This window comes from Carettochelys insculpta, chromosome 22 (genome assembly GCF_033958435.1).
Source record: "Carettochelys insculpta isolate YL-2023 chromosome 22, ASM3395843v1, whole genome shotgun sequence".
In the NCBI taxonomy this organism is placed as follows: domain Eukaryota; kingdom Metazoa; phylum Chordata; order Testudines; family Carettochelyidae; genus Carettochelys; species Carettochelys insculpta.
This window is the reverse complement of record NC_134158.1, coordinates 15,735,731-15,761,065: the sequence shown is the minus strand read 5'-3', so window position 1 is coordinate 15,761,065 and position 25,335 is coordinate 15,735,731. Positions and strand designations below refer to the sequence as shown.

General features: G+C 58.6%; 2 protein-coding genes and 1 pseudogene across 2 annotated transcripts; 1 reads left to right on the top strand and 2 right to left on the bottom strand.

Annotated features, from left to right (window-relative positions):
* Positions 1-1,457: 1,457 nt before the first annotated feature.
* On the top strand, positions 1,458-5,290 carry LOC142025281 (matrix metalloproteinase-9-like; annotated as a pseudogene).
* Positions 5,291-7,257: 1,967 nt separating this feature from the next.
* Positions 7,258-12,666, bottom strand: THAP7 (THAP domain containing 7). The gene is made up of 5 exons (XM_075017815.1): positions 12,558-12,666; positions 11,936-12,015; positions 10,838-10,993; positions 8,671-8,808; positions 7,258-8,081 (listed from the first exon to the last, which is right to left on the bottom strand). Exons 2-5 carry the CDS (start codon positions 12,013-12,015, stop codon positions 7,451-7,453), a joined length of 1,005 nt encoding a protein of 334 aa, XP_074873916.1. The 5' UTR covers positions 12,558-12,666; the 3' UTR covers positions 7,258-7,450.
* A 1,652-nt stretch (positions 12,667-14,318) lies between these two features.
* On the bottom strand, positions 14,319-23,163 carry LOC142025216 (epididymal sperm-binding protein 1-like). The gene is made up of 9 exons (XM_075017808.1): positions 23,097-23,163; positions 22,284-22,430; positions 20,670-20,834; positions 19,531-19,686; positions 19,147-19,311; positions 18,405-18,569; positions 16,791-16,955; positions 15,431-15,590; positions 14,319-14,513 (listed from the first exon to the last, which is right to left on the bottom strand). The coding sequence occupies exons 1-8, from the start codon at positions 23,161-23,163 to the stop codon at positions 15,436-15,438; spliced, it is 1,185 nt and encodes a 394-aa protein (XP_074873909.1). The 3' UTR covers positions 14,319-14,513; positions 15,431-15,435.
* Positions 23,164-25,335: the final 2,172 nt, after the last annotated feature.

Below are 25,335 nucleotides of genomic sequence, written 5' to 3'. Positions count from 1 at the left end.
CCAGAATCACCCTGTTTGCTGTGGAGTGGTGCCAACTGCACAGGGTCTCAAATTCTGGCCAGGAGCCTGGAAAAGGGCTGTGTTCCAGGAAGGAGTCACTCCTGGGGATGAACTGATTGCCAGAGATGCTGAAAGCAGCGTGAGCCCACTTTACGAGCCGCCCCTTTCATGCAATGATAGCAGCTGGCGTTTCCCCTCAAGGACTGGATAGAGGATAACAACCTACTATAGCTGGAAGCTAACCAGGCTTGGTCCTGTAGTTCACAGGGGAGTGGGACATGGTTCCACATTAAATTGCTGAAGATCACAGGTTATACAGACAGTGCAGGTGTAGGGGTGTGAAGGTAGCCAAAATCCTGTGCTGAGAAAATTATTGAAATTTTGACAAAATTCCCCATCCCAAACAGTCAAACTCTCCACAATACTCCATCTTGCAAAGTCGCCAGCTCAGATGAAGTTCCATCCTGAACCAGGGAAATCTTGCAAAGTTTCTGGTGCCAAATAGTGGAAATCTCAACAATGTTCTCACTCTGAAAGGTTAAATCGCCTAAATTTAAATGTTCTGTCCCAAAATGTTGATACCTCCATTTTCCTGAGCGGAAAAGTCAATTTCTTGATTTTCCCATCACAAAGAGTCATAATCTTGACATTTTTCTGAGGCAGAAAAGTGCAATCTGAAATTTGCCCGTCACAAGAAGTGGAAATCTTGATTATTTTTCTAACAGGGAGAAGTGAAATTTCAGAGATTTGCCATCACAAAAAATCAAAACAGGGAAAATTTTCATACATGAAAAATAAAAACCAACTGCATCTGAATCAATCATTCCAATCATTTTTAATTGTTTTGTCTCCATTTTAACCTTTTTGTTTTGTTTTGTTTTTCACTAACATTTCAAGACAAAAATCCATTCCAATCCAGAATTCTTCTAGTTTCAAATTGCCAAAACAAGGCGGCTGGGGCTACCTGTACGTTACAGAAAGCTTTAGGGAGCTGGGGAGACCTTTAACGTTGCATGATTGTTTCCCTGTTCCAAGGGTGGGTGGAACAACAATTTCCCCAAACTGCCTGGAATGTCTGGTTGGGCTTTTTCGACTATTTCAGATGTTCCTTTTTCAAGCTAAGCAATGGGTTAAAAAAAACCACCTTTTCCTGTTTTGTTTGCCCCAGAGCTGCATTTCCAGCGGGAAATTCATGGCAGAAGGTCCTGGCTGCCATATCCAGGAGGGATTGAATCTCTCCCTTCTCTCGAGCCATGCAAATATTTAAGCACTTAATTCCCATTGATTTGGGATCCTTTTCTCCAGATCTGGGGCTCTGGGTTTTGGGGGAGGGTGAGCTCCTGAGGGACAATGAGACAATCATGGCTGGGGAGTGTGTGTGTGGGGGGGGGGGCGCTCAGGTTTCAGGAAAGGGAAGGTTCCTGATTTGCTGTGGGTGTGGCAGGGTGGTGCGGTGGATGGGTAAGGGAAGGACCCCCCAACGGAGGTGTATATAAGGGGCTGGGGCTCTGGGGATGGAGCAGTGGGGATAGGACAATGGCTTTACCCACAACTATGGCCCTTATGCTGCCCAGAGAGGGGACCCAGGCGAAGAACGCAGCCGCTGTCTGGGTCAGCGTGTCAATGCATAGCTTGTTAGCGTGTGTTGGTGTGTAGTACAGTGTGTGTTGTGGAGCAGTGTTTTATTGTGTTGCAGAACTGGTTGTTGCGTTGCGTAGTCAAGTGCATATCATGGAGCAGTGTGTTGTACGGTAGTTTGTGTGTGGTGGAGTAGAAGGTTGCGAATCAGGCTGTTGTGTTGTAGGGTGCCTGGTCAGGAGCAGTGTGGTGCGTTGTATAGTAGAGTGCATCTTGTGTTGTGTAGAAGAGTGCATGTTATGGAGCAGTGTGCTGTGTTGTTGAGCAGGGCATTGTGTGTTGTGGAGGCTATTGTGTAGTAGAGTGCATGTTAAGGAGCAGTGTGGTGTGTTGTGGAGGAGAGCATTGTGGCATCGGTTGTGGAGCAGTGTGCAGTTGCGCGTGTTTGTGGCCTGCACACTGTGGAGCAGTATGTTGTGTTGTGGAGCAGTGCGTAGTATTGTGGAGCAGAGCCTGTGTTGTACATCAGTGTTGTACATCTTCAGTACATCATGTGGCTCTTCAGCACTGTGTCGCTGTGCCGGCCAGAAGAGTGCGTCACTGTGTAGCTGTGTGGCATGTTGCGTAACAGTGTTGTGGAGTTGCGTGTTGTGTTGTGGAGCAACGTTGTTGTTTAACCTTGTGGCCAGGGGCTGTGGTGTGGCAGCTACTGTGTGGCACTGGGTCATGCTGGTGTGGTGCAGAGCGGCCGTGTGCAGGTCAGAGGCCAGCGAGCGGGAGTCCTGGCTCCCAGCCCACCAGCTCTGACCAGTAAACGTCTGTCCCCTCCCGAAGCCAGCGACAGACCCAGGCATCCTTACCCCCAGCCAGGACTCTCCCTGCTAGGCCATTGCCCCGTCTCTGATCTCTGCCCCGTGTTCACGGCCAGGTGCGGCCCCGGTCCCCTGCATCTTCCCCTTCATCTACAAGAACAAGCTCTACATGGCCTGCACGTTTGTGGACAGCCACTGGCCCTGGTGTGCGACCACAGCCAGCTATGCCCACGACAAAGCCAAAAGACTGTTTCTTGGAGGGTGAGCGCCCTGAGGCAGACAGGGACAGGGTGTGGAGGGAGTCAGCCAGGGCAGGGGATGGACAGCCAGGCTAGAGGGCAGCGAGGGTGTGGGATGGAGCTGGGGGCGGCCGTGGGGTGGAGGGGCAAGCTGGGGTCGAAAAGGGATGATGGGGGGGCGGGCAGCGCAGGGCAGTACAGGTGGGTATTACAAGCCCCACATGTGATCCCACGTGCCTCAGCCTGGCGGGTCTGGCCCATGTCCAGGCACCCGCTTACCATCCGTACAGGGATCACCCCAGCAGCACTGCTGGAGCTCGGCAGGGCAGAGCCACCCAGTCTGTCCAGACCCCTCTGTCTGTCTAGCCCCATGCAACCCTCTCTGTCTGTGTGGCCAGCCCTCCACAACCCCCAGCTGTCCGTCCCCAGGCACCCCTCCCACAAGAACGGCCAGACGGGGTCAGACCAAAAGGCCATCTAGCCCAGTGCCCCGTCTGCCCACAGAGGCCAATGCCGGGTGCCCCGGGGGAGTGAGCAGAACAGGGAATCACCAAATGATCCCTCTCGTGCCATCCATGGCCAGCCTCTGACACACAGCGGCGACGGCCACCGGTCCTCCTGCCCTGGCTGACAGCCACTGAGGGACCCAACCTCCCGGAACTTACCACACTCTTTTCTGAGCCCTGTTAAAGTCTTGGGCTGTGTGATCTCTGGCGAGGTCGTCCCCAGGCCTGTTGTGCAGTGTGTGAAGAAAAATTTCCTCTGGTTGGTTTTAAACCTGCTGCACATTCATTTGATTGGGTGACCCCTAGTTCTTGCGTGCTGGGAACAAGTACGTGAATTTTCTTTCGGCCCTCTCTCCGTAGCTCTCGTGATTTTATATCCTGTTTGTCCAGCCCCGTGCACACTCCTACACGCCTGTCTGGCTGGCTGGCTGTCTACCCCATGCACCCCCCATTGTCTGCCCCTCTACATGCCCATCTGTCTGTCTGTCTAGCCCCATACACTCCCATCCATCTGTCTAGCCCCATGCACTGCAGCTGTCTGTCCCACACGCTCCCATGTTCCTGTCTGTCCAGCCCCATACATCTCCATCCGTCCCCATACACCCCTGTCCAACCCAATACACACATACCCAGCTGTCTGTCTGTCCCCATACACTCCCGTCTGTCTGTCTATGGTCAGACCCTTGCAGAGTTCCCATCTCTGGTGGGCGGGGCTTTCCCTTTCCCCACTCCAGGTTCTGCCCAGGGTGGGGGGAATGGGGTCTGTACCCCTTTGCACTGCACTCAGGGCATCGACCCCCATGGTCCCTGTCTGTGCCCCTCCCAGCCTACAGCGGGAACACCAACGGCCAGCCCTGCTTCTTCCCCTTCGTGTACCGGGGGCCGCGTCTGCCGCACCTGCACCGCGGAACGGAGCCACAGCTCCCAGCCCTGGTGCGCCACCACGGCGAGCTACGACGAGGACCAGAGATGGAGCTACTGCCCTGACACAAGTACGGTGCCTCCGGGGACATGGGGACCGGGACACGGCCAGGCCCAGGGTCCCCCCAGACCTGGCTCTGCCGGTGCCCCTCACTCCAAACCTGCATCCCCTGCCAGCCCAGCCCTGGGCTCCCCGTACATTTGGCAGGCAGCCGGATCTCAGCAGAAAGCCCAGGCTGAATGGGTCTGTGCCATTAAAGCTCCAGAAGGGGCTCAGTGATGCCCAGGGATGGCCGCTACCCCCAGCACTGGGCCAGCTGCCCCATGGACCCAAGAGGTTGGAATATCACTGAGCCCACTTACCTGCCCTCCAGGGCACCCCACCACCCTGTCCTGCAGAACCAAGCCCTCCAGCCACCTCCAGCATTGGCAGTGTCAGGGTAACTGCCAGGGCTCCCCCATCTTTTGCATGCATGTGTGGAATAAGTTTTATGTGCAGATGAGCACCACCAATAGAAACGCACAGCTTGCAAGGGACACTGGCCACAGCCTGCAGCAGAGCAACAAGATCAGCTCAGCTCTGGGAAGGTCCAGGCAACCGGACTTGCCCCAGCTCCCAAGCGTGTGACCCCAATGGGCCCGGGATCCCAGGCAGCTCCACCTCACTGGGCGTATGGCTTTACGCAGAGCCAGCTTGTGTTCTCACATGGCAAGACGTGAACACCTGCTCCCCCCGCCCCCGGCCTAACCCTTTACCTGGGTTATTAATACACACAAGTGATTTTATTCAGTATAAAAGGGAGGGAACTCTGAGGCCAGGCACCGTGAGCTGGGTCTCCGTGCTGGCAGAAAGTGCTGAGCTGGGTTGGGGGGCCCCTCCCTGCCTAGTCCCTCCATCTCCCCCTGCCTCATTCTGCTCTCTGCAAGGGGGATGATGCTCCCCTTCCCCACATGCCTGCCTGGTGCATGGGGACTGAGAGCTCACTGGGGCAGAGCCCCAGACTCACCTGGCATCTGTGCAGCACCATGTAACACTCCTGCCCCTCGAGCAAGGGCTATGTGAGAGAAAGAGCCTGGGGCAGGTCCCCGTTCTCTGTTCTACCAGCCTCGCTCTCAGTCTGCCGGCTTCCCCCCGCCAGCTCCTGGCCCTGGGCAGCTGAGTAATGACCTAAAAGGAGGTGCGGCCGAGTGTCCCTCCACTGGGGGCCTGCCCCATGGACTCCTGCCAGGGTGAATGGGCCCCACTCCATGGGGGTCCATGGGGCTGGATCGCCTGGTGAAGACGCCAGTCTTGCTCGGTGATTGACGCATGTTTGGGAGGAACTAGGAGGATGCTTAGATCCCTCCAGCCTGCAGGGAAACCAGGATCTCATCCCCCCATCTATGGCCAGGGGGTGGGTCAGAGCTCCCCTTCGCTGCACCGAACCCCTCTGAAAACAGGAATGGCGATTCTGCCTTTGGAAAGCTGTCCCCTTGTGGTGCCAGAGAGCTGAACACCTTGGCCAGTCCCAGGCCTTCCTCCTGGTCTTCTCCTTCCTCCATCTCTGCTGCTGGAGCATCATAGATGGGCCACGCAGCGGGGTCCATCCAGGGCACTTAGAGTACAAGCAGCTGGTGGCTTGCAGGGCAGAATCCAGCAGGGTCCCCTCCCCAGAGCCTCCCTGCCTAGGCCACCCCCGTGCCACGGAGCCCCATCAGCCATGGCACCGTTGCTGCATTCACTGGGCCCCAGGTGAGCAACAGAGGAATGCACAGAACACATCCATCTAGGGCTGAATTCATTGTTCCTTAAGCACAGGTAAAAAAGGCTGAACATCTTCCACTTGCGCTGCCTCAGGCGCATCCTTGGGATATCGTGGAAGGACAGAGTGTCCAACACCGCCGTCCTTGAGCAAGCTGGAATCCCAACCATGCACACCCTCCTCGGGCAGCAGCAGCTCCGCTGGCTTGGCCACGTCCACAGGATGAATGATGGAAGGATCCCAAAAGACATCCCGTATGGCGAGCTAGCCTCTGGCAAACGACCTCCCGGACGGCCCCAGTTGCGCTACAAAGATGTTTGCAAGAGGGACGTCGGGGGTAGACATCGAGCCGGACAGCTGGGAGGAGCTGGCAGACGATTACAGCAGATAGAGGCAGCAACTACACAAGGGCCTTCAGAAGGGCGAGGTGAGGATCACACAGCTAGCAGAGGAGACGCGAGCGCACAGAAAGCACAGTAAGGACCTGCCAGACACCCACTACACATGCAACAGATGCAGCAAGGACTGTCACTCTCGTGTGGGCCTTCACAGTCACAGCCGACGCTGCAAACGATGATCCCAAATGGAACTACGAAGGGCGCAATCCATAGTCGGTGTAGACTGAAGGATGCTACTACTACTAAAGCCCAGGTAATACCTCTCCAGGATGACTGAAAAAAGGGAGGGCAGGTGGGGACCAGCCCTGATCCGCAGCTGGTGTAACCCAGTGCTGCTGCATTCGCTCTGGTGACAGACACCAGGTGGGATCAACAACCCCCCCACCCCATATCCCACTCTGGTTCTGCTTTGCTGCATTATTGCTGCTTCACAGCCCGGGCTCGTCTCGCAGGCAGTGCAGCTGGCAGCAGCTCTGGCACTCAGTCTGCCAGAGGACAGGAGACAGGCTGATGAGGGGGACAAGCAGGTGGACTCACCCCCAAACGCCCACCACACCACCGCTCAGCTAATGCTGCAGGCAGGACGGGGACGCCACGTGGCACAGCCCCGACGTGCTGGATTCTGCTTCATCCTAAAACAGCCACTGCCGGCGATGCCAGACTGGAGGGGGAAGGGCCACTGCGCCAAGGCCACGCAGAGAGCCGGGCTGGCAGGTGCCTGCCCGCAGCTCTGATGCAGGGCTCTCCAGCTGGCAGCCCTGCTGGGAGACGGGGAAACTCAGGGGCGGGAGTCCCAGTTCGAAGCGAGCCAGGGAAGAGGCACAGGCATGGAGCGTGGGGCCGGTGGCCCTACAGCTCATGGTGACCTCACACCGGGGGCAGCGCATGCCCTGGGACAAACCTACAGCTCCCGTCCCTGCAATAGACACACACACCAGCGGCAGCGCCCACCCTACGACTGGCCCCACAGCTCCCACAGGGAATGGGCACACACCAGGGGCAGTGCCCACCCTGGGGTTACCCTGCAGCTGCCGAGCAGCCACACATGGACCACAGGTTGTGCTTACACAGGGACCAATCGCCCCTTATAAAACAGTCCTTTATTTACAAGCCCCAAAAGCACCGCAGCGCAGAGGGGGAGGAGGGAAGTGGCGTGCCCAGGTTTGGACCTGCAGTCCGGACCCTCTGCCATTTGTGGGTGGGCGGGCGCCCAGCTGGAGCAAAGCCCCCGCCCGCCCCTACCCCCGCCCCGGCTCACTCCAGCTCCCGCAGCAGCTGCAGCTCGAAGACCTGGAGGTGCTCCTTGATCTGGCGCCGCATGTCGGGGGCCGCCCGCCGCTCCCGCTGCAGCTCGCAGATGCGCAGGCGCAGCCGCTGCTCCCGCCGCTTGCAGGCCTGCAGCTGCCGCTGGACCCGGTCCAGGGCCTCCAGCGCCGCCTCCGCCCGCCGCTTCCACAGCAGGGCGCTGCCCACCTGGTAGCTGTGCTCGCTCTGGATGTAGGCGCCGGCCGGGGGCGGGAGACGCAGCATGTAGAAGGAGGGGGAGACAGGGCGGGGCGGGTCTGGGGCGGGGGCCTCGGCCTCCGAGGGGCCCACTGTCTCCAGCAGGGCGGGGGCGGCAGTTTCTGGGAGCGCTGGCGTGGCAGTAGCCGCCTCTTGCCCCGTGGCCACGGCCGGGTGCTGCAGGAGGATGTCCGACAAGCTGGCCAGGATAACATCGTGCTGGTCCTCTAGCTCCGCCCCCTGGGGGAGGGGCCCCGGCAGGCTGCGGTGCTCGGTGGCGGGGGCAGCCGCAGGCGTGGCCGGCTCAGACTCCGCCTCCTCCGGGAAGCACGACACATCCCCGTTGGCCGGAGCGTCCTGCTCCCTTTGGCTTGGATCTCGCCTGCCGGGACAGACACAGAGGCAAAGGGCTCAGAGCCCAAACTGCAGTGCACAGCAGGGGGCCAGCAGAGCAGGACCCCAGAGACGGCCAACCCCCTAATCCGAAGCTGGAGCACCCCAGTCCCTCTCGCCTACACCCTGGCAGCTAAGAGCCCCCAGCCAGCCCCCTGTGTTCTGTCAGTGGTGCAGATCTGCACACGCCTCCGTGCAACGACATTTATTCCATCTGGGCATGGAAGCATTTAGAGGGGACACTGGACCCTGCCGATCCCCCCTCCTAGCCTGGGCTCAACCACAAGGGCAGCTCTGGGTCCTCCCAACCCCGGCTTGTCAATCTAGCCCAGGAGACAACACCGAGAGCTGCCCCACTGCCACCCAGCTCAGCTGCTGAGCCCACTCCCTGCCCCACAGATCTGGCCTCCAAGACACAAAAGCCCAGCACAGCCAGCCACAGCTCCTGGCCCTCTCCCACTGCCCCGGCTACGACTGAGCCCACGAGCCACAGCCTGGCCTGCCCAGCCCCCTGCTCCCTGGCTGTCTCCATTAAACCTAACCCAGCCGGGCACACCGCAGACATGGCAGGCACTCACCGCCACCTCCTCCAGGCCCTAGCAGCCTTGGCGTCCTCCCGCTTCTGCCCAGGAGACCTCACCTTCGCCGCCCGGCGCACCTTGGAAAAGGACTCGAAGACGGTGGGGACAGCCCCCTCCTTCAGCCGGTGGTAGCCGCTGCGGAGAGACAACAGCAGGCATGAGCCGCCCTGGCCCAGCCAGCGTGGGGGAGAACCCCTTCACCCTGGCAGGGAGCTCACCCAGCACTGGGACTCTCAGATGGGAGCACTGCTCCGCTCCCGTCACGGGGGGTCTCATTTTAAATGGTTCTTTGCTCCACTGGCAAAGGCTGAGGCACTGGCTGGGCCACTGTCCTGCGCCCTGTCTACACCACGGGCTGCAGAGCAGCACTGTAACTCCGAAGCACCAGAGCGCAGACGCTTCCTACGTCAGCAGCAGAGGTTCTCCCATGGATGGAGGTTTTCCATCTCCCAGACAGAGTTCCTCAGTTCTCCCAGCCACGCTTACACTGGGGTGGGGGTTGGCTTAATTACAGTGCCCAGAGGGTGAATTCTTCACCACGTAGCTACGCTGATCTAAACGGGAAGTACAGATCAGGGCTTAGCTTGTGGTCAAAATGTTCCCCTGCTCCAGCCAGGTTGTTGTACCCACTCGCTCCCTTAGTCTCTGAACCAGGACGTGTTTTATTCAGCAGTTTAAAAGGCCCCAGTCCCACAACTGCGTCCCTGCAGCCAGCCCTGGGGGCTCCACGTTCATCACGTTTTAAGGCTGGAAGGGAGCACTAGACCTTGGCCTTCACCTTGCCTGGGCCTCAGCATCCCTCGTATTCACCGTGAGCCCAGGGACATGCACTTCGTTACAACGCCTAACAGACGCACAACTGTCCGAGACGGGCGGCTCTGCCCCACAGGAGCCTGTTCCAGTGGACAATCACCCCCAAAGGCCGCCAAGCAGGGCATGAGCTACATTTGGGATGCGCCTGCAGGATCCAGCCCTACACATAACAGCCAGAGTGGGTCAGAGCAAAGGTCCATCTAGCCCAGGATCCTGTCTTCCAACAGTGGCCAATGACCCATGGCTCAGAGAGAGTGAACGGAACAAGGAGTCATTGAGTGAGCCCTCTCCTGGCATCCAATTCCAGCCTCTGACAAACAGAGGGGAGGGCCAACGCTCCGACCCATCCTGGCCATGAATTTATCTCCTGCTTTTACTTCCTTTTGTTAGGTTTCGACCTGCTGCCCCTTAATCCCTCGTCTTTATGTTATGGGAACAAATAAACATCCGTGGATGTGGGAGCTGATCCCTCAGCCACTCAGGTCTGACATTCAAACAGACCCACATATTTGTTCTTTGGGGCGATTTTACAGGCTGATCCGCCAGTTACTGCAAAGGGAAGTCACTTGAGTTACACGAACACGCAGGGCTGCAGGCCCCAGACCTCCAAGCGGGTTGGGCCCACCTAGATTCCAAGGCCAGACGGGGCCGTTGTGACCAATGTGCCCTCTAAGCTTCGCCATTCAGGTGCGGATACGTCTGTGTGCGCACCAGGGCACATGGGAATGTGCACCACTGGCAAAAATCAAGCCAGCTAGCTGTGGGCGCTCTGCTAACTAGCCCGGTGGTGGTCCCACCTCTCCTGTGCAGCCATGCAGGTGGTGGTTCTTCACCTCAGCGGGCTACAGCAGCCCACCACCCCTGGGTGCCACCTGTAGCCCCATATGCCTCTCATGCACTGGAGCCCCACACTTACCTGCTCCCCTCCAGCACTTTTGGAGCACCTGAATCGCCTGATTGGTGCTCTGTTCCCCTTCCTCCCTCCCGGAGCTGGAATGCCATGAACAGCTGGTGTGATGTGTTCCAGCTCTGGGAGAAAGGGAGCAGGAGGAGGGGAGATCACTCTGAAAACAGACATGCTCACACCAGGGGCAGTGCCCACCTGCAACCCTCAAGCACTGAGCAGCCCCAAGCTGCTGTAAGCAGCTTCTTACTTCAGGCCCCGGGGAAGACGAAGCTTCGTGCGCTGCCCCCCTGTCCCCAGCAAAATCTCTCAGTACCCATGGGCCAGTTCATGGATACCTGGTGAGAAACTCAGCTCCAGGCTAGCTGGGCTCAGCATGTCTAGCACCACCCAACCAAGGCCCAGAACTGGACAACCGTGGAGGTTGTCTCAGACTCCTGCACCCACCTGATTCCCACCATCTCGAAGCAGCTCTTCTCAAAGTGCTTGGAGCAGAAGTAGATGTAATCGGACGCAGGGTTCCAGGGGCCCTGCCCGCTCGGGTCCTTGCGTCGACAGTTCTCCAGCCACACACTGCGCCGCGGGTTGTCTTTCTTGGGCAGGCTGTGGGGATACAAATGGGAGCATTTGGCTCCCGGGATAGCCATGGGGTCACTTCAACGAGGAGGGACTCCACGGGAAGCAAGTCAGATGCAAGGACCCCCTTTTTCCTGCCAGTAACTTTCAACCCAGAGCTGCCAATGTCCTAAAAGCAACTCGGCCGCCAAATGATCTCCACCAGCTGGGGTGGAGGACCAAGCTAAATGGATCACACCAAACATACGAACGGCCATACTGGGTCAGACCAAAGTCCATCTAACCCAGTCTCCTGTCTTCTGACATAGGCCAATACCTGATGCCACAGAGGAAGTGAACAGAGCAGGTAATCAACCAAAGCAATCCCTCTCCTGGCATCCACTTCCAGGCACTGACAAACAGGCGAGGGCCACCATTCCTACACCACCTTCACCATTTATGGAGCTAACCTCCAGGAAATGCATCTAGTTCTTTCCTTGTTAAAGTCCCGGTCTTCACAACATCCTCTGGTGAGTTCCACAGGCTGACTGTGCACTGCGTCAAAAACTTCCTTTTGTTAGTTTTGCCCAGTAATTTCACCTGGTGGCTCCGAGTTCTTCTGTTATGGGACCAAAAGCCCAGGTAGCCTGACACCCCGCCTCCAGCAGAACCCAGATGCTGCAGAGGAAGAGGCAAGACACTCCCTATGGGCATTTCTGGAATAACCTGCCTAGAAGGGAAGATTCTTCTTAACTCCTCAACGATTCCTTGATAACATTAGGTCTGGGCTGTGGTTTTGAAGCAACCAACTTTAACGATAACAACACATTCCCCGAGGCAGGAAGCTGCGCAGGGAAAGGCTGGGGGTTAAAGGTACTGCTGTCCAGCGTGCCTGGGTGTCCCGCTGCACCTTCCCCACAGGGAACAGACCAAGGGGTGACTGGATGGAAGGAGACTGTGGGGATGGAGCAGGGGCAGGGCACTTCTTACCGATGGAAGGAGATGCCTCGATTGCGGGTCTCACGGGTGTCCCGGGTGCAGCAGCCAGCAGCAGAGCAGTGACGGGGCATCTGCCAGGAGAGACAGAGATGGGGAGACCCTGACAATGACTCACCCTCCCCACCCTGCAGAGCTACACTCCAGCCAGCGACACAGTCTGACCCACCTGCCCCCGGCAGCCGGGACCCCCGCAGCCAGGGCACCCGCCCCTCCCCGGCCCGCCCGCCCGCTTCAGCCGGGCACCCGCCCCGCCCCTCCCCTCCCCTCCCGCCTGCAGCCGGGACCCCCTCCCGCCTGCAGCCGGGCACCCACCCCTCCCCCTGCAGCCGGGCACCCACCCCCCCCCCGTTCCCCCTCCGGCGCACACTGGCTCTCTCGCCTCCCCCGGACGGGACCCCCGCCCCAGGGCCGCCCCGCGATACCGGCAGGGCCCCGTTTTGGGAGCCGGGGGGCCCGGGGCAGGGCGGGGCCCCGAGGGGCTGTTGGGAGGGAGCCTCCGGGGGAGGGCGTGATGGGGGCGGTGACGAGAAGCCAGGGGGTCCCGTGACGTAGCTGTGACGCGGGGGTATCCCGCGGGGGGAGGGGGTGTCCCCGGGGCCGTTTCCAGTCTCACCTCCCCGCTCCCATCACTCCCGAGACGCGGCGGTCCCCGTCGCGGCGCAGACGCAGCTCGGCCGCCGCCGGGTTCTCGCGAGAGCTGGATGGACGCGCGACCAGCTCGCGAGAGCTCGGGACGGAGGGAGAGAGGGAGGGAGGTGGGTGTGGGCGCCGAGAGCCAATCGGAGTCCACCCCGCCCCGGCACTTGGTGACGAAGCGCTAGGCAAGCCCCGCCCCTCCCCTCCCCTCCCCTCCCCCTCTGCCAGAAGCCCCGCCCCTACCTCGTCTTCAGTCACAAGCCCCGCCCCTTGCCTGGAGAGCCACTCCCCTTCCCTTCAGTACAGGCCACGCCCCCTCCACTGCCACGTCCCTGCCCCCTCATCTCCTGCCACAGGCCCCGCCCCTCCCCTACCCCGTAGAGCCACGCCCTTTCCCCCCACCTTCACCTATCATAGGCTCCGCCCCTTGTGTCAGACTTCCTCCCCCTCAGGGCCCCGCCCCTTTTCTCACCCCACCCTCCTCCAGTGCACCCCCAAAGCCTGCGGTGGCCCCTCTGCTGTGACAGGCTGGGACCCCTCAGGCCCTGTCCCTGGCGGTGGATCCAGCCCAGCCGGCTGCAGGGACGGTGACACCCGGGGTGCAGGCAGCCCTGGTGCACAGCACGTCCCGGTCACGAGGGCAGCACCTCAGCGCCTGGTGGAGACGGGAGCGCCCGGCTCAGCCCCCTGCTCGCACTGGCTCGAAGCGGCGGCTCCCTGCCTGACCTGCCGAGGGCCCTGCTCACCGCCCGCATGTGGCCAAGCCAGTCCCACCTTCCCCCGCGTGGCCGTGTCTCTTCGGCAGCAGCGCCCAAAGCAGGGCTGGCTCTGGACACGTCCCAGTGGGGTGCCACAAGAGGGCCTCAGGCTCCACTTGTACTGGCTGTGAGGGCGAGCGAGGGGGCAACAAGGAGATTCAAGGTGGGGTCTGGGGGAAGAGGCGGACCAGGAGTAGGGCCTGGGGTGACATCAAGGTGGGTCTTTGGCGGGGAGTGGTGGAGCAAGTAGGGGGGCCATGGTCCAGGCACCAGCGCACCACCTGGCCGCTTTAGGAAGCTTCCACCCCTCTTGTATCACACCACACAGGGGAATTCGCAACCTTGCAGTGCTGCACCAACATTCCACCGTGAGATTTTTGTCCCGAGAGTCAGATCCAATGAGCCAGGATTCCCCCTTCCCCATGGATGATGGGATGCGCTGAGCCAGGCTCAGACAACGCCTGGAAGGTGTTCGAATGTGCACTACCACAAACGGAAATGCAAACACCAAACTGTGACAAAAACATAACAGAAGAACAACTGTGCTGGGTCAGACCAAAGGTCTGTCTAACCCAATTCACTGTCATCCCACGGGGCCAGTGCAGGGTGCCCCGGAGAAATTAAACAAAACAGAGCAATTAATGAGCGATCAGTCCCACCATTATCCACTCCCAGCATCTGCCAGTCAGAAGCACAGGGTTGCCCAGAGCCCAGGGTTTTGTCCCTGACCATTGGTGGACATGTCCGCCAAGACCTTCTCTCGCTCTTTGTAGATCCCAGTTGTATTTCTGGTCTTCACATGCTCTTCTGGGAGAGGGTTTCATTGACTGGCAGTGTGTTGGGTGAAGCTGCACCTCCTTTTCCACTAAGCCATGTTCAGTGGGAAAAGCCTAATGTGCATCGGAAGCAAAATCCAACACAAGGTCATCCTCACCCAGGGAAACAGGTGGGTCATTTACTGCCCCCTGCCCAGACACAGGACTTGCAAACTTCTCATTTCAAGAGCTGCTTTATTGGACTATACTAAAACCAAGCAGAGGAATGAGCACATTTGGGTTTAGATTCAAAGCTGATTATGTCACCAGCATCTGCTGATCAGAAGCAATCGTTTGGGCCGAGCGGAGGTGTCCAGAGCGGGGCTCACTCCTTTTATTTCATTTTGAAAAGGTTGTCACCTGAAAGAACAGACAGACGGACCATCAGTGCCATTTCCCAGACGGGGCAGCAGGAAGGCAGGACAGAGTCTGGAGGTTCGAGCTCAAGCTGAGTATGAATTGAGAGTGTGGCAAGGTTATCAAACAGCAACCATCATTCAGGGTGGTACTAACAGGAGTGTCGAGTGCCAGGCATGAGAGGCCATTGTCCAGGGTCAGGGATCCGCTGGAGGACCGGGCCCGGTTCTGAGTCCTGCACTTGAAGAATGAGTTGGGCAAATTGGAGAGAGTATAGATAGAGAGTTTAGATAACCCGACCGAGGCGGGGAGGTTGAGGCTATGGAGCAGGTGTCGAAACGAGACAAGTGATGGCGAACGTGATAAGAGGCTGCAAAAGGTTGCCAGCCAGAGGATGAAGAACAGTTCTTCTCCAGGTCACTGAGGGACAGACAAGGAGGAGTTGGCTGAGTTTGCAGCTAGGGAGATTTTAGGAATAAGTGGGACAAAGACATGTCAGGGGTGGTCTAGCTATGTTGGGATGTGGCTGAGTGGGTGTTGGGAGGGCAGGGTGCTGGGCCAGGTGACTTCTTGAGGTTCCTTCCAGGCCTTTCTCTCTATGATTCCATAGTGGGGTGGGTGGTTGTACACGCAGGCGGATGGATGTCTGTGCATAAGGACGCGTGTGTGGATGGGTAAAGGAACGTATGGACGTGGGAGCTTGCTGACGGGTGGATGGATGTGGTGATGGAAGGAGGGACCCGGACGCCTCACCCCATCAGGCACAGTCCAGAGAGAATCACCCAGTTCAGGTCCCCCTTTTGCTGGGTGCTGCATCCCTGCTCAGAAGAGTTCCCAAGATCAACAGACAAAAGGAGAGTCACCCCTTGCTCCAGAGGAGGATGCTCTGAACAGAGGCAATCCCATGGCCCGGCTCCTACCTTTGTCAGGCAGGGCAGAAGCTCCACTGTTTATCCAAGTCATAGTTGGCTGTGGTGGAACACCAGAACTTCCCTCCACGCTCCTCCAGGTTGGTGCAGGTGTAGAATTTTAATTTCTTGTAGATGAAGGGGAAGACACAGGGCTTGCTGCGGTCACTGGCTGCAGACCAAACCCACTGACCGTCAGGGTTGGGTTAGGAAAGGGGCTTTAGGGGCTGCAGGACAGGGCCCTGGGCTGAGGGGACCCTTCAAATATCTCCAGGCTGCCAGAAGGGGCAGATCTTTATGTAAGATACCTCCCTTACCCTGGAGCTTTGGCTGCAGCCACTAAAGCCTGGAGCCCCCTCCTGCACCCCAAATGCCTCATTCCAACCCCACCCCAAAGCCTGCACCCTGCATCGGAGCCCTCAACACCTCCCACACCTGCCTACCTGCCTCTACCCGCAGACCCTTCCTACATGCTGAACCCCTCCAAGGAGCTTAGGAGGCCCCCAGAGGAGTTAACCCAGCCCCATTGATAGCCAGAATCGTGGGCAGCACCAAGCCAGCGCAGCAAACATCAGAGCCCCCGCAAACCCTTGGTGAGCTAGGTTGTGGTAGCACAGTCTGTTGCAGTTCGCTCTAATTTAGGACAATTTTGTAATTTAGGACAAGGGCATAACTGTTCACCTGGCTCTCAGGCCACACTCAGACTTGGGCTAAATATTGTAAAAGGGTGTGATGAGTGTCTAGTAAAACTCACTGTCTAAATGCTTATGTTGTCTCTGTGCCGGTGGTTCCCTTTTCATGAGTGTGCACTCGCAATAACCCACCGAACCCTTCATGGACCCCCATCAAAGCCAGTTCTAGCTGCTATGGACACGTCACTCGAGGAAAAAGGAAACCACAGCCCAGATGTTCACACAGCCATTAATACCGCCCTTGGAAGATATTTAATTTAAAAATAACAATTGATTGTCACTGTGCAATTTATTTAAAACTTATTTTCTATGATCACCGAGACCAAGGCCCTGTCAGGCTGGGTGCTGGCTAGACAGAGTCACCAGCGTCGGCATCCGTTCAGGCCAGCTGCTACCCACCTCGAAAAAGATCAACAGTCCCTGTCTCAGAACTCTGCTGCTCTGAACTGCCAGGAGAAGGAGGGAGACCCTGGCTCTAAGGCAACTTGGGGTGTGGTTTTAAACCCTACGAAACCGATGACCTTCAGCTTGTTCAGCATTTCCTAGGGGGTGGAGAGCTGGAAACCACAAAAACCACCATCCTGCCCTTAAGTGGCTCCCCCCAGGAATCTGCCTCAAAGCCAGGAACAGAAGCTGTCCCCGTAACCACAAGGCTTAGTGCCCTCCCTCCCCTGCCCTACCTGGTGTGGGGCAGTACGTCCACTTCTTGTCCACGTCGTAGTTCTCGGTGGTGCTGCACCACAACTTTCCCGAGCTCTCGCCGTGGCTGGTGCAGGAATGGTACAACTGCTTCTTGTAGAGGAAGGGGAATACGCAGCCTTCTCCTGCTGAGTTCCCCCCCAGGACTGGGAAGGCAAAGGGAGGTGGGTCTAGACTCCGCCAAGGCAGCCACCTGCCTGCAGATGAGCGGCTCCCACCTCCCAGTGCGACCCAGCTGCCCGTCACAAACAGCCAGGAAAGCTCAGGGAGGGTTTCATGGATTCGTATGTCCCCTGCCTAGACGGGGAGGTGGGGAACTTCCCCAGATTCTCTCCGAGTTGAACCCAATAACTCGGGTTTCCAAATCCCATGGAGGTCAGACCCTCTGTCAGTTCTAGGGCTGATTCTACGGCTGCTACTGTAGTAGGGGTGGCCAAGATCCGGCCCATGAAGCCACACAGCAGCCCGCCTCAGTGGGACCCTCAGGCACACAGCAGGAAGCCGCCTAAAGCAGGGTAGGGCTCCGGACCCCTGGGAGAAGAGCAACAAGAGTGATGAAAGATCGAGAGCACATGAGTTGTGAGGGACACTGAAAGAACTGGGCTTGTTTTGTTTCGAAAAGAGAAAGCTGAGAGGGGACAATAGCAATTTTCAGGTACCTAAAAGGGTGTTAGAAGGTTGAGGGAGAAAAATTGTTTTCCTTGGCCTCTGAGGATAGAACAAGGAGCAATAGGCTTAAACTGCAGCAAGGGAGGTTTAGGTTGGACATTGAGAAAAAACCTCCTAACTGTCAGGGTGGTCAAACGCTGGAATAAATTGCCCAGGGAGGTTGTGGAGGCTCCATCACTGGAGATATTTAAGCGCAGGTTGGATAAATATCTAACAGGGATGGTCTAGCTCAGTGGTGGGGTCCAATAGACATTCGAGGATCGCCACTCTGGTGGTTTTCTTTCTTCCCTGTTCGCCACAGCCCCCGGCACTCTAACTGAAAGCCCTCCCCCAGAGCCAGGCTCTCCCAGCCCCTCCCCACTGTAAGTGAATGCCCTCCCCCTCCCCCAGAGCCAGGCGCACCCCCTGCCCTGCGCAAACTGAATGCCACTGACCCACCGGTGCCGCCCCTGCCGCTGGAGCATGACCCAAGCCACGCCAGAGCCACGTGAGCCCACCGGGGCCGAGGCCAACATCGCTGCTGCCACGCACTTGTCCCAGCAAGTGGTGGGGCCGCGTACTCGGAGCAGGTGCAGGGCCCTCCGTACGTGTGGCTCTGAGGAGCCACATTTAAAGGCTCCCAGAGCCACGTGGGGCTCCGGAGCTGGATCTGCCACATCGCAGTGTCCTGGTTGCCACGTGTGGCAAGTGGAAACGCACCGGACATTGCAGGTCTAGACGGTGCTTGGTCCCGCCATAAGGGCAGGGGTCTGGACTCAATGACCTCTCGAGGGCCCTTCCACTTCTACGATTTTTCCCCCAGTTTTTTTGATTCGCTATTTAAAAAATATACGTGTTTTCCCTTTGACTGTTCAGAACTGTTGGCAAAGCACAAGCCAGCGACTGAGCCAGCTGAGAGGAAGTACAACGCGGACCGGATACTTTACTGGTATCAGGGCAGTAGCTCCATAACTTATCCCGGTCATAGTAGTGGGTCGTAGCACACGAGAAACGTCCCATCCTGTCTCCCGCTTTGGTGCAGCTGAACCACAGCTGATTTTTGTAGCGAAAAGGAAAGACGCAGCTTTGGCCATTGGAGCTCCCCCCATAGGCTGCAAAGGCAACAGGGAAAGCCGAGTGAACAGCAGCGAAGCCGGAGAGTTTCCTTACTGAGAAAGAAAAGCTGGGGTGGGGGCCTGGCATAACAGCCCTGGAGCAATTCCAGTGCCACACAGCTGACTAGCAGAGTGCCCACAGCTAAGGTTTTTTCCCACCGGTGGTGCGCATCTGCACCAGCCTCAGCGCACCTAGAAAAAATATTCCGCACATGGTTTGGGAAAAAATCTGCACAGGGATGGAAAAGATTAGAGGGAACATTGATGGGCGCCCATCTTACCGCAGCACAAGTCAAAGCGCATTGTGAACAGCAGGTGAGCGGAGTAGTGCTAAGAGCACAGGAGCGCCCTGAGGGTACATCTAACCTGGCTCCCGTCTCCGATGGCTGCATCACAAGGAGGTGCCAGGGAACGGGCCCCACACAGGGGAAGGAAACCACTTGTAACAAGCAGCCACCTCCGTGACCTCCATTTGGCTTTCCAGCCCAGGGGACGTCGCCACACATCAGCACCTCCTCCACAACCTCTTTAGCGCGGTGCTGACATGGAGGCTGGGATCCCAGCTGGGACTCACCCTGGCTTATGCAGAAACGCCAGAGACGGTCTTTGTTGTAGTTGGCAGTAGTAGCACACCAGGGTCTCCCCAACGGCTCAGCTACGGCCGTGCAGCTGTGGTAGGTCTGGTTCTTATAGATGAAAGGGAAGACACAAGGGGAATTGTCCGAAGTGCCCCCGATCCCTGGCAGAGAAAGAGGCGAGGCAGGAAAGGGTTAAAATATTGCTAGGGTAGGAAAAATTCTTCCTCCTGGATCCAATGTCTCAATCAGCTAACTAGGGTCACCAAGATTGGGGTCCCATCGGGCTGGGTGCTGCCCAGACACAGAGTGATTTGCCCTTCAGGGCACTGTATATGCCACCTGCAACGTCTCCCCCCTTTTTGTCACTCAGCCCCACATACCTGCTGTGCCGCAGTACCTCCATTTACGGTCTGCTTCGTAGTTGGGAGTGGTGGCACACCAGGGCCGCTCCTCATTAACCAGGGTGCAAGCCGTGTAGGTCTGACCCTTGTAGCTGAACGGGAACGTACAGGGCCCTTCCGAGTTCCCGCCAAGCACTGGGAGGGATGGGGGGAAGGGGACAGGAGACAGAGAGCATTCTGGGTAACGCGGCTCACGTGCAAACCAGCATGGCTCAGAGTTGCACCTGTTTCCAGGTTAACAAAACCTTCGTCTGCCTGAATCCCCCAGAAGCCTGGCCGCTCGCCCCAAACACCCTGGGGTAGTGCAGGGAAAGGGGGTCAGGATTATGGGGTTTGACAGCGCCGTGGGGAGCTGAGGTTGCCACATTTCTAACAGCAGAAAATGGAATATCCCCGCCCCCTTCCTGAGGCCCCGCCCATTCACAGGCCCCACCCCTTTCCAAGGCCACGCCCCTTTCTGAGACCACGCCCTTTCCTGAGGCCTCCCACCTCATTCCCGCTCACTCCATTCCTCCCTCCCTCCCCTGCTGGCTCTTCACCAGCCTCACACATGAGCTTATTGTCTCCAAGCTGGAGCACGGGACTAGGGTCTGGGGGGTGAGGGCTCTGGCGTGGGGCTGGGAAAGGGGTGTCAGAGGTGGGAGGCAGCTCAGGGCATGAGCTCGGGGTGCAGACTCCGGCTGTCACTGAGGTCGGGCAGCTCCCAGGAAGAGACGATGTCCCTCTGGCTCCTAGCAGGGGGGCAGTCGTGGCATCTTGGTATGCTCCCGCCCCCAGCTCCCATTGGCCGGTTCCTGGCCAATAGGAGCTGCAGAGTCAGTGCTCAGGGACACGCCTGAGGCAGGGGCACGGTGTGGAGCCCCCGGCTGCCCCTCAGCCAAAGAGCTTTCGGGGGAGCCTGCCCAAGCCCCACTGCGCCGTTAACTGGAGGTTTAATGGCACAGACCCGTTCAGCCTGGGCTTTCTGCTGAGATCCGGCTGCCTGGCAAATGTACGGGGAGCCCAGGGCTGGGCTGGCAGGGGTGCAGGTTGGGAGTGAGGGGCACCGGCACAGCTGGGTCTGGGGGGACCCTGGGCCTGGCCGTGTCCCGGTCCCCATGTCCCTGGAGGCACCGTACTTGTGTCAGGGCAGTAGCTCCATCTCTGGTCCTCGTCGTAGCTCGCCGTGGTGGCGCACCAGGGCTGGGAGCTGTGGCTCCGTTCCGCGGTGCAGGTGTGGAAGACGCGGCCCCGGTACACGAAGGGGAAGAAGCAGGGCTGGCCGTTGGTGTTCCCGCCGTAGGCTGGGAGGGGCACAGACAGGGACCATGGGGGGGTCGATGCCCTGAGTGCAGTGCAGGGGGGCACAGACCCCCTCCGCCACCCCGGGCAGAGCCTGGAGCAGGGGAAGGGAAAGCCCCGCCCCCGGGGACATGGACCCAGATGCCATAGACAGACAGACGGACGGGGCGTGGGGGGAGGTTGGATCTGTGGAGAGCAGGCTGTGGCCCACGGGCTGTATGTGGCCCACTGAGGCTACACCTGTGCCCATGAACCACCCCCCAGCTGCCACCTCCCTGACACGCCTATCATGCCCTGGGCACAGGAGCCCCACACATCCGACACCTCCCCTCCCGCCCAGCACTGCAAATCGCCCACGGGCTCCATCCCTGCCCCCGGCTCCCGCCCCGGGAACAGCTGATCCCTGGCCCCCCAGCTCTGGCGGGGCAGGGCAGGGTGGGGACAGAGCACCCGCCGGGCGAACACAGCCCTGAAAGAGCTGGGGGGGGGGAAGCGTGGGGCTCCAGTGCCCCGAGGTGGGAGAGGCGCACAGGGGAGAGGCGACACGGGGTTACTGTGGGGCCACCGGAGGAGCCTCTGTGGCCACTGGCTGCTGCTTTCTGCTGGGGTGGAGGGACACCCATGCTGCCCACCCACGATTTGGGGTGGCCTCTCCCTGGGCCAGACAGACAGAGGAGGGGTGTATGGGGGCAGACTGACAGACAGACAGACCGGGGGGGCGGGGATGAGGGTAGACAGACAGACAGAGGAGGGGTGTATGAAGATGGACGGATGGGGAGGTGTATGGGGGTAGACAGACAGATGGACGGGGGGGTGATGAGGGGGACAGACAGATGGAGGGTGATGTTAGCCCAGAGGTGGGGTGGGGGGGCGCTCTGGCCATGTTCCATGTCAGGCCGGTGGGCCCTGAGTGCCCAGCCTCCGAGCTCCCCCCCGCCTGTGCCCCCCTCCCCTGCGCGGTCGGAGGAGGGGCAGCGTCCTGTGAGCCAGGTGGTGGCAGCCGCTCAGGAGAGATTCCCGCGCTGCCCAGCTGACACGGCTGCTCCGTCCCCCGCCTGGCGGTGCCCCTCCGCCAGCACAGCGTGTGGGCCACACACAGACGCAAACGACGAGAGGGAACACTGGGGGGGCGGGGGGCGTTGACTGGGGGTCCAGCCAGGCCCGCCTGTTGGGGGTGGCCCCACCTTTTCCAGCCGTCCCCACCCCGCCCACCGTACGTCCCGGGACCCCCATGTGGGCCCAGATGTTTGCCCACCCCGGGTGAAGAACAGCCCAGGTGGCTCGGCCCTGGAGCGGTTGCTCAGGCGCTTGCCGGGTGAGGATCACCAGCAGGGAACCCAGCGCTGCTCCAGCCGCCCAGTGCTGGCCCCAGCCCCTTCCTGGGCTGCCCCGACACCTCCCCATTCCCCGCCCTGGCTCCCCTCTAGCCCCTCTCCCCACCAGGCACTCACCCTCCTGGGAGCAGAACCGGTAGGCCTTATCCTGGTCGTAGCTGGCCGTGGTGGCGCACCAGGGCTGTTGGCTGTCGTCGGACGTGCAGGCTGTGTAGACCTTGTTCTTGTAGACGAAGGGGAAGACGCACCGGGCAGGGTCTGAGCCTGGCCGGGAACATGGGGCAGAGCTCAGGAAAGGCAGCCAAAGCCACCGGGGCCCCCCAGGCCCAGCAGGGAAAGCCCAGGGCCGTGGGGCTGGACACCTAGGTTCTAGCCACGGCTCTGGGATCCAAGGGGGAGCGCGCGCCAAGCAGGAGGCTGGGAGCCAGGACTCCAGGGTTGCAGCCCTACCTGAGGGTGGGGCTTAGTGCTCAGAGAGGGAGAGCTGAGCAATTCCTGCTGTGCATCTCCAACCTCCCGCCAGGCTGGGTTGTCACAGTTGCTTCCCGAAACACACCACCCACAAACACGGCTCCACAACGCGGATCAACACAACAGCGCCCCAAGGAGCACCCCAGGACTCCACCGCACAACCTGCTGCTCCACAATACAGGCCGTCACACCTCCCACCGCACAGCTACACCCTCCAACCCGCTCCTCTGGCGCTGCTCTACAACACAACCTTCACTTTGCTGCGCTGCATGACACCGCCCGGCTCCACAGCCCAAATTCTGCTCTTCTGCGGGCATTCCGCCACATGACAACACACTGCTGCACAATATGGACTTGACAACACAACGCTCCACAATATTCAATCTACTAACACCCTCTGCCGTCGCCGCACGCTCCACACCAACACACGCCCACCCAAGAGAGCCGCTGCATTCGTACCCTGGGTCCCCTCTCTGAGCACCACCAGGGCCCAGGCCAGAACTCTCATAGCTGTGGACAAAGCCATTGTCCCGTCCCCACTGCCCCAGGCCGAGAGCCCCAGCCCTTTATATATGCCTCCCTTGGGAGTTCCTCCCTTTGGCCACATCCCGGATGTCTGACCTCCTCACCAACCTGCCGCACCCAGGGCATACCAGGAAACCTCTGCTTCCTGAAACCTTGACTCTTTGGCTGCCTCATTATCCCCCAGGAGGCCACTCCCAAATCTCAGGGACCTCACAAAGGGCTCCGAAATCAACAGAAATTAGTTGCTTAAATATTTGTGTGGACGCAGAGAAGGAGGCTGGGAATTTTTGCCAGGAATTTCGCACTGGAAATGCAGCCCCCAGTGCAAACAAAACAGGAAAAGGTGGTTTTTTGACCCATTGCTTAGCTGGAAAAAAGGAACAACTGACAGCGTTGAAAGGGGCTGTCCAGAAATTCCAGCTGCAACCCACACACCTATGTGTGGTTCACTGTCCCATGTAGTGGTACCTACACCCCCCCACAGAGAAAGAATGGGTCCTCTACAGCCTCAGCTGAGCACCCCCTGGCCTTTAATGGTAGAGGCACCTGCACTAAGCTCCAGAAGTCCCAGGTTTGAGCCTGCCTCTGGCCAGTTATAGTTTGAAGGAATTGTTAAGTCTCCCTCAACACAGAAACAATCAGGCAAAATTAAAGGTCCAGCCTGATAGTGTGTTACATAATTTAGGCATAGCCTCAACTATCCGGGCTGGGCAATTTTGGAAGCAGAAGAGTTCCGGGGTGGGACAGCTTTTTGTATGGAAATGTCAGTTAATTTGTAAAGGGAAGAAACAGTTGAAAAGAAAAAATATTCATCAAAACAAACAAAACCATCCAAACTTATTGTAATCGGTGACTCCTATGGAGTTTGGCTTTTATTTCTGGCGCACAAACAATTTCAAGGTTGCATGTATCAGAGGGGTCACCACACTCGTCTGAATCTGCAAAAAACACCGAGAAGTCCTGTGGCACCTGGTGAACTAACACATTTTTTTGGAGCATCGGCTTTTGTGGGCAAAGACCCGCTTCGTCCGACTGCATCTCAGGAAGCGGGTCTTTGCCCGTGAAAGCTTATGCTCCAAAAGATCTGTTAGTCTCTAAGATGCCCCAAGAATTCTCAGTGTATTTTCAAAGTGTTGACTTTCTGTGACCAACCACTACGCGGTATGCAAGGGGCTTTTTCTCGGACTGGATGTTCTGGTTCTCAATGACCCTTTCTCTCAGGCGGGCGAAAGAGGCGCTGGCACGGCGCAGACAATGCTGGATTTCCGCAGCAATGTCGACTTTAGCAGCCGTAGTAGGTCGTTCTCCTCTGTCCAGCCCCGGAGGTGGGAATGCCCTCTGCCGTTTGTGCCCCTGCTTGGAACAAGCAGCTCCTCAAGATTCCAGCATCTCTGGCAATCAGTTTATCCACAAGGGAAACTCCTTCCTGCATCGGACGGACTGGGATTTACCCACTTATGCCCAAATAAACCTGTTAGCCTTCACGGTGCCCCAGGGCTCTTGGTTGCTTTTATGGTTCCAGACTTAACCCAGCTCCTCTCTGAGATGTCCTTCCTGGATCACAGCTCATTCGACAGCTCCCCACCAGAGCTCGGGTCCCTCCTTCACCTGGCACCGTTCCACAGCAAACAGGGCAATTCTGCAGATCAGGAACACGGCCCAGGAGAGTTTACAAGGCCAGGTGACAGTCACCAGCTAATTCCTGAGAATATTTACTTTCCACCCAGCAGGTCCCAGAGCGTGAGGGGCTCGCGGCCAGCAGCTGGCACATAGGAGGAACGTGGCCATGAACAAACTCATCACACAGCAGTTTTCCGCCACCCTGGGCTGGGGAGGGCAGTGGGAGGGGCAGCAGGCTGGGACTGAGGAGCATCAGTGAAGCTGAGGGAGGTGAGAGTGGTCCAGGGTTAGGTCAGCTGGGGGCTGGGACGTGGACTGAGAACTCTTGGGCAGCCCCTTTTCTCTCCTCGCTGGGTTACGCAGGAGCAGGCAGCACTCGGTGTGTGTCTGTGCACCCCATGGGTTCAATATTAAAGGAGAATCTGAGTGTCCCAGCGGTGATGTTGGGTAGGTGGGAATCCCCTTTCCAGCCCTGATTTCTAAGGCTCTGTAAAAGGGCAGTGTGATGGAGTGGGGGATACGTGTGTGTATGTGTGGGGCTCACAGAGGGTGG